This window comes from Zingiber officinale, chromosome 9A (genome assembly GCF_018446385.1).
Source record: "Zingiber officinale cultivar Zhangliang chromosome 9A, Zo_v1.1, whole genome shotgun sequence".
NCBI lineage: Eukaryota > Viridiplantae > Streptophyta > Magnoliopsida > Zingiberales > Zingiberaceae > Zingiber > Zingiber officinale.
Window position 1 is genome coordinate 55,228,339 of NC_056002.1, and position 7,820 is coordinate 55,236,158.

A 7,820-nucleotide genomic window follows, 5' to 3' on the forward strand; every position below is an offset into this window, starting at 1 on the left:
AAATATTACTAGTGAAAAGGATTCACTATCCTCAATAGTAATATTTGACATATTCTCAATCTTCTCAATTAATTATATGTTTATCATTTTGCACTTATCATCTGTTGATTGTTTTATAACTAATATAATTTATGTGTTTGTTCACATTTCATGAAAATAGAGTACTCTAAAGAAGAAATTGATGAAGTGTGTTCTGAGTGGGTGGAATGCATATAAGATTATATTTATGATTAGGTATGTAAAAGTAATACAAGATTATATTTATGACTAAGTATAAAAGTCAATTCATTCTGCCTACATTAAAGATTATATTTATGACCAGGTTTAGCAATTTATTATGGCAAATTAGTTTGCGCATTTGCAATTATAAATATATTTTGTTTTGACTTTCAATTGTATAGCTTGTTTCCTCTATCATGTAGAATAACAACCATGCTATATAGATCTTTCAAATTTTCCACATTATTTTTCTATTGATTACAGTGTTTTATACTTATCATTCCACATTTTGTTTTCCTAATAATATAATTTTTGTTTGGCATCTTAAATTTCCAATTTTCTGATAAAGCATCACAATTGTTTGCACTTATCATCCATGATCAACTTATGTTTCAGTAAACAATGATAATTTACAATTAAGGAGGGCTTGTTACTTCAAAAGTAACATTGTAATAATATGTTTATCAAGCCTTTAAAAATCATCATCATAGTGTATCCACATTTGTCCCAATTATTTAAGAATGACCAAACAAATTCTTCTTGAAGATGTGAATCAATACAGGTTGTAGTATTTAGTTATGAACCACAATTTGATGATTTGTGTTTGTTTTCTACATAAGCAAGCCAATGGTGTTTTGCTAGATGATAATTGGCAAAGAGAAACATTTCAAGGATGCATCAAATTATTAACATTTGTCAAACATGCATTGGATCATCATCATCGACAAGCAAGTATTGCTAAATTTGTTTTGTAAGTCCAACCATGAAAGGATGTAGAGAAAAAAGAGGTTTCATTCTTATGTTGATTCCTAACACCTTATTTATACATTTTAAAAGTTGAAAACTTTTAAAACTTATTGTTTCTTGTGTGCGTTATGAATTCTATAAATAACTTCCTGCTTGATTCATTCCTTCGATTTTATTGCTGATATAATGATCTTAGGATTCTACTCGAAGATTTAAACAAAAAATCTCGGGAGATAGTCTACCTTGAGAATTTGAATTGCAACAGTGTAATTAGGGTTATTTGAGTTTGATTTGATACATGATCTTGGCAGATAATCCTAAAGCGCCTCCTTGTTGAAATTTGCTTTTATGTGGTTCTTCTCATTTCTTCTTGTATGACTTCTATTTTGAGCTATGAACTAAGAATTTGTTCAAGTTGAGATGAAAGATTAATTGCATCTAGTGGTTTAATAAGGGTAAGTAGGTATAACGAAGGCAATTTTGATGAATGATATTTCTGTCGAGGATCAACTAACCATGTGTTGCTGCTAACAGATTTGTTATAGAGCCCTATTCTATCTGTCATGTTTCAAGTGAGCAGTGTTCCGATGACTAGGAATACTCACTCCCATAATGCAATTATTCACTTGACATGTCTATTGTGTCGGTTAAAGAATTGTGCCATTGAGATCTGATCCTAGACTATGCTTGTAATATATCAAATTCTAAGTTCATAGGATAGAAGCATCACACCCAGAGGTATAATAATGAAATAAGAATAATATAATAGAAGGGAATTCTAAGAAACATGTCTAAAAAAATAAGAAAAAGTATGTTCCTCATAATTATAAGAAACATGCATTTGAATAGTTGAACCATATAGTTATGTATGTTGGTCACCATACATAGGCATTACTTTTGCTAAAGGCATCTTCTTGTGTGGTTTATTTATGCTTTCTTCTAACTTCTTGTAGGGTTAGGAAGAACGTGAAGGCCTTAGCAAAGAAAAGTAAGGAATTAAGGGTCATATTAGAGTGAAAAACAAGAAGGACACAACTGTTATCAATGATTATCTAATTAGAATAGTGATTATTTTAATAAATTTGTAAAAAAATCTCTTGTAGTTTTGAGATTATTTAATTAATAATTCATATGTAGGAATTAGTTTGGATAATATTTCTAATAACTAGGCATTTGATACTTCCCAATTTGGCAATATTCTTAAAAGACTAAAAGTGGTAATATTGTTGTTCATATGATGTAGATTTGGAGCATTTTTGTTACCTTATTTTTTGAATTTTAAATACTATTACCTTTTTTTGTTGCTCAAACTAAAAGGACCCTTACTGATGTAATTTTAACTTGTTTTACATGATCAGGATTTGTTGGTTAGGGTTTCTCAAATTTTGGTTGTTTGATAAGTATCCATGAATCTGAACAAAGTAAGCTGGTACGTGATGCAAGTGATATTACTAGGGAAGGTATAAGAGAGAGCATCCTTTGTTGCTAAAGTTGTTCTTCTAACACTTTCTTTTCTTCCAACTTCCAAGATCTTTGAAGGGATGCCCTGTATTATCTTTTTGCTTGTAGTCTTTTCTTTTGAGCTATTTATAGTTAACCCTCTATTGAGATATGTACAGTTAATTTTGTAAATCTTAGTTGGTATATTTTTGATTTCTTTTACATAGCTATATTATCTTCCAATCCATATGTGTACGGTTAATTTTGAGATCTTGAACATAAGCATAGCTATGGATTGAATGTAGTAAATATTTTATTTTTGATTGGTTACTTTTTTATATTTAATTATTATCTTATATATTGTAAATAGATAACAATTTTTCTTACAAAGACAATAGTTTTTAACTATTGGAAAAAATGATTAAAGACAAAGATTTTAAAATATTGAGAAAACAATTGAAAGACAACACTTTTTAATTGTTGTCAAAATATTTTCTAATCAAGATAAACAATAGTTGTTAGAATGTTATGAAAAGTAATAAAGACAACGATTTTAAATTATTGTCGAACCATCATCTAACAATGATATCCTCAAGAAAGATTATAGTGATTAACTGTTGTCAAAAATATCTAAAGATAATAATTTTTAAATATTGTGAAACTACTATCTTTGATATTAAAAGATAACAGTTTAAAATCGTTACAGAACTATTATCTATCGTGCTCAAGATTGATAGGCATAATAATACTCTGAAAATTCCTTAGAAGACATAGGACCTAGTTTAGAATGAATCCAATAAGCTTAAATTCAACAATAAATTTTGACTAAAACTTACTAATAACTCAACATGGCCAAACTCAAGAGAGTGTCAAAAAATATATAAGTCTTGTTTTAAAGTGAATATAATAAACATAAGTCCATCAATCACATAGGCTAAATTTTTTCCATAAAATTAGAGGAGTTTAAATAGGGTTTAGAATCAAAGTTGATGGGCAAGGCCACACTCAAGAGAATCCATAGAAGGCATGGATCCTAGTTTGGAATGAATTTGATAAACTAAATCTATACTTTTGGCCAAAATTCAATGTATTTAATATGTCTAAGTTCAGTAGTGAATTTTAGTTAAAATTCACTTATAGAGCTTTACATTTTAAAAAGTAAAAAAATTTTAACATATGAAAAAAAGTGTTGCCCGGGAGTTAGGAATGCATCTACAATGATTAAGATTGAGTACTATGCAACTTTGGACATTAAACACTTTTGTTTAATAGAGGATCAAGCAAACCTACATATGAAAAGTTTTCTTTAGTGTTACACAAATGGTAAGACAATTGATCAAGATTGTGAGTTTTAGAGATTGCCGGTGTTACAAGATTATGGATACCTACTTTAGGATGTAAATGTATTTTTCGTTCGATAGTAGGGGTGACAATTTAGTAGCTCATATGAAGAAAGTCTAGTTCAATATAGATATATAGTTTCAAATCAAAGGGGTATTTTGAAAATAAATATAAATTCAGTAAATTACCAAACCATATAGACAAGTAAGAGTATTTTATCATTATATAAATATCCATTGTTTGTTTTTATTTTTAAAGGCAATTGCCCTATAATTTCACTTTTTTTGTTTCCTTTCATTCACGTGAATAAAAAGTAGTACAATTGAGCTAGAAGAAGACAAGATATCATTATATGAGTTCTTAATAATTTCTTATTGTACTTTCCTCAATTAACTTACCTGCAATATGTCTTCTATCATTTTTTTAAAAAAATTAAATTCTTTTTCCAAATTTTAACATAGTAAAAACTATTTAACATTTCTAATGATGATAAATATAATAGTCCTAGATAATAATCATAAATTGATTTCAATAAAAAAATTTATCATATTTTATAGATATAAGGTATTGATCCACTGTGTACTATCTATTGTGTGACAGTGTTCGTGATTGAGGCAAGCGGCCACGTGGTGATGAACCCACGTGGGTGCACGGCTCTCAATCGCGGACACTCCCACATATGGAGGATGCGCAATAGATCAAACCTCTATATGTATATCAAGAATGTTACCATATTTACATTATGGTGCTCATCTTATGAGCATCTAGTATATATTTTTAAAATTTTTGTTAGAGCACAGGATTTAGAATTTAAAACTTAATTTTTAGGATTTATGATTTAGATTATAATATTAAATCTAAAGAAATTAAAATATATATATAAAAAAAATTTACACAAGGAGTTTACCAGGTAAGCATCGTAATATAATATAATTGAGTAATATTAATCAGAGATGAAGTATCTATATTAGAGCAGTTATGAATTCTAAAACAGTTTATTAATAATAATTAAAGTTGAAATATTTATGTTTACTGCTACGGATTCATGATTGGTATATTGACATCACAAATACTGAGAAATAAAATGTGACAGACTGACAGTGAGGTAGGATAAGACTGGTGGTGAAGTGGAGCATCGTTCGATTAAAAATAAAAACGATGCCTTTTTAATCGTTCCATATTTTGATACTTTTTTTTAAAAAAAATTATTTTTTTTCCAAATTTTAAAATTGTAAAAACTATCTTAGCCTTTCTCTTCCAGCCATTTGCCTTAGGAGGCTATAAAGCCCAAGCACTCACCACTCTCCATTAACCATGGCCAAGATCGCTTTGGGAGACCACCGGGAGGCGGTGGAGCCCGGCACCATCCGTGCCGTGCTCGCCGAGGTCGTCCTCACCTTCCTCTTCGTCTTCGCCGGAGTTGGTTCAGCAATGACCGCCGGTGAACACAACTCGCCGATCCGCCTCCTCTCTAAATCAATTAACTAATTAACTAAAAGTGCGACGTTGTTTAATTTTCTATACGAGCAGAGAAGATGGCGGGAGGGGAGTCGATCATGGGGCTGACGGCTGTGGCGATTGCGCACGCGCTGGTGGTGGCGGTGATGATCTCAGCGGGACTGCACATCTCCGGCGGCCATCTGAACCCAGCAGTGACCCTGGGGCTGGCGCTGGGGGGCAACATCAGCGTCGTCCGGTCAGTTCTTTACATGGCGGCGCAGCTGCTCGGCTCCACCGTCGCCTGCTTCCTCCTCAAATTCCTCACCGGCGGACTCGTAATACATTCTTTCAATTTATACTATTTATTTTGCCCCCAAAAAATGATTTTTCTAAATTAACTAATAGTTTTTTAGGATAAAAAAAATCAAAAGGCATTTTTTTATTATCATAAAAACTTAATAAAAATAAAAAGGGCATCTTATATTTTAAAAATATTCTGATCTAAATCAGTAAATTTATTATGATATAATATAAAAGTCAGGATTGAAATACTATCTTGTAATATATAATAAAACGATATATTAAGATGATCCAATGTGATCCGATTCTTCTTAAAATCATATTAATCAAAATTTCATGTGTCATAATGTCCTTTAAATAGTATTTGAATAATTTTAATTCGTATTTGAGTCCTCTTGACTAATGTTAAAATTATTAAAATATTTTTTATTTAAAACTACTACAACAATTTTGAAATTTATTTGAATAGAGTTTTCATGAACCAAAAGGACTTGATAGCTAGCATTGCTGTCTCATGTCCACATTATTAAAATTATTGTACCTTCACTAGTTCTTCGCTTTACCTTTCACATCTATATATTAATTAAATTATTGTCCTTTATTTATTTATTTTTATATTAATTTATTGATAATTTTTTTAAGCATGCACATGAATATCGTTATAATATAGGACCCACCAATCCACACTTTGGCTGCCGGAATAGGTGCGCTCCAAGGAGTGATAATGGAGATTGTCCTCACTTTCTCTCTTCTCTTTTCGGTCTACGGCACCATGGTGGATCCAAAGAAGGTCATCCCGGTCGGACTTGGGGCCTTACTGGTGGGTCTAGTGGTTGGAGCCAATGTTCTTGCCGGTGGTCAATTTTCCGGTGCATCAATGAACCCAGCCAGGTCATTTGGACCGGCATTAGTTAATTGGAATTGGACGGGCCATTGGATTTATTGGGTCGGGCCGCTCGTCGGCGGTGGCCTAGCCGGGATCTTCTACGACCAAGTGTTCATGGTAAGATCGACTCATGTGCCTCTTCCAAGACACTCTGACGATTTCTAAGGGGCTGAATTAGTGAAAGCTTGAGATGAGATATTGTGTTTTATCTAGTGAATAAATGGTTGTGTATGTTTTCCTTTATCTAATTAATGTTAGATTTATAGTTGCACTAGTAATGAAATTAAGTTGGATATATATTTTTTTTAAAAGTGCTAATTAATGGCACTTTAATTTGAATAAAATCGTAAATTTTAATTTAAATATATATATTTTTATTCTAATACTACATTGTTAATTTTTGCTAAATGAATATTTGTAACGATCCGACCACTCGGTCTCTTGGGAGGCCCAACTGGCGACCCATTTGACGGCCCCTTATATCGTCGACCGACGACCCTCGGTCGTGCCGTTACTCACTAGGTCTTCCCACCCCTGGCTAGTGGATTTTTGCCTTCCCCAGGATTCGAACTCTAGACCTCTAGGTTAAGTACTAGAGTTTATGAATCCTGGTAGCCATGTGAAAGACGCTCACTTGGCTACTAGGATTCATAAACTCTAGTACTTAGCCTGGAGGTCTAGAATTCGAATCCTGGGGAAGGCAAAAACCCACTGGCCAGGGGTGAGAAGACCTAGTGAGTAACCGCACGGCCGAGGGTCGTCGGTCAACGACATAAGGGGTCGCCAATTGGGCCGCCCAAGGGGCCGAGGGGCCGAGTCGTTACAATCTAACTCATTGATTCTCATGCAATTTTGAATTCAATGAATCATCATTTCATTTATTCGAATTGACTCAATGAGTCTAGTTTGAATTGGACTTAATCCAACAATTGGATCCATTTGAGTCTAACTCAATAAGTTCAATTTGGATTAGACTTAATCTAATGATTCATCATATGAACCCATTTCCATATCTACTTGTTCTTTGTGTGTGACCCAATAGGTTCTCGTAACGTTGGCAATGTACCCAAATCAACATTTAGATACATAAACAATGAGTAACATCTAGAAAGGTATCATTGCTACCCAAGTGATGAGAAAGTCGAGATTTGACCTAACCTGTCGTGGCTATTATCTTGTATAACTTGGTCCCTCTATCCTTGATATCTAGATTGATCAATGAGGCATAGATCGTGTCATCCTCTTATCAACTTTTGTGTTTCTTGATCTCTAAGTAGACATACCCAATCAAATAAGCTCAATATCTCATATTTACTCATTTGTGCATGACCATGCTTTCTTGTGTCCTACTAATCAAGGGGCCCACAGATATCGCTTCCGTCATATGAAAAGGATAAATCCCATCTACATCACTCACATCCCTTCGTATAATTCATTGCATACCAGT

The 7,820-nt window shown here is 32.6% G+C and overlaps 1 protein-coding gene across 1 annotated transcript; it reads left to right on the top strand.

The window, feature by feature from the left end:
- The first annotated feature begins 5,026 nt into the window (after positions 1-5,026).
- Positions 5,027-6,647, top strand: LOC122018482 (aquaporin TIP4-4-like). Its single transcript, XM_042575809.1, has 3 exons — positions 5,027-5,188; positions 5,278-5,522; positions 6,158-6,647. Exons 1-3 carry the CDS (start codon positions 5,062-5,064, stop codon positions 6,536-6,538), a joined length of 753 nt encoding a protein of 250 aa, XP_042431743.1. The 5' UTR covers positions 5,027-5,061; the 3' UTR covers positions 6,539-6,647.
- Positions 6,648-7,820: the final 1,173 nt, after the last annotated feature.

Bases quoted from the DNA above. Each gene is read 5' to 3' on its own strand.
- LOC122018482 (XM_042575809.1), top strand. From the start codon at position 5,062: ATGGCCAAGATCGCTTTGGGAGACCACCGGGAGGCGGTGGAGCCCGGC. The intron at 5,189-5,277 runs GTGAACACAACT...CTATACGAGCAG, and splicing joins TGGTTCAGCAATGACCGCCG to AGAAGATGGCGGGAGGGGAG. The intron at 5,523-6,157 runs GTAATACATTCT...GTTATAATATAG, and splicing joins AATTCCTCACCGGCGGACTC to GACCCACCAATCCACACTTT.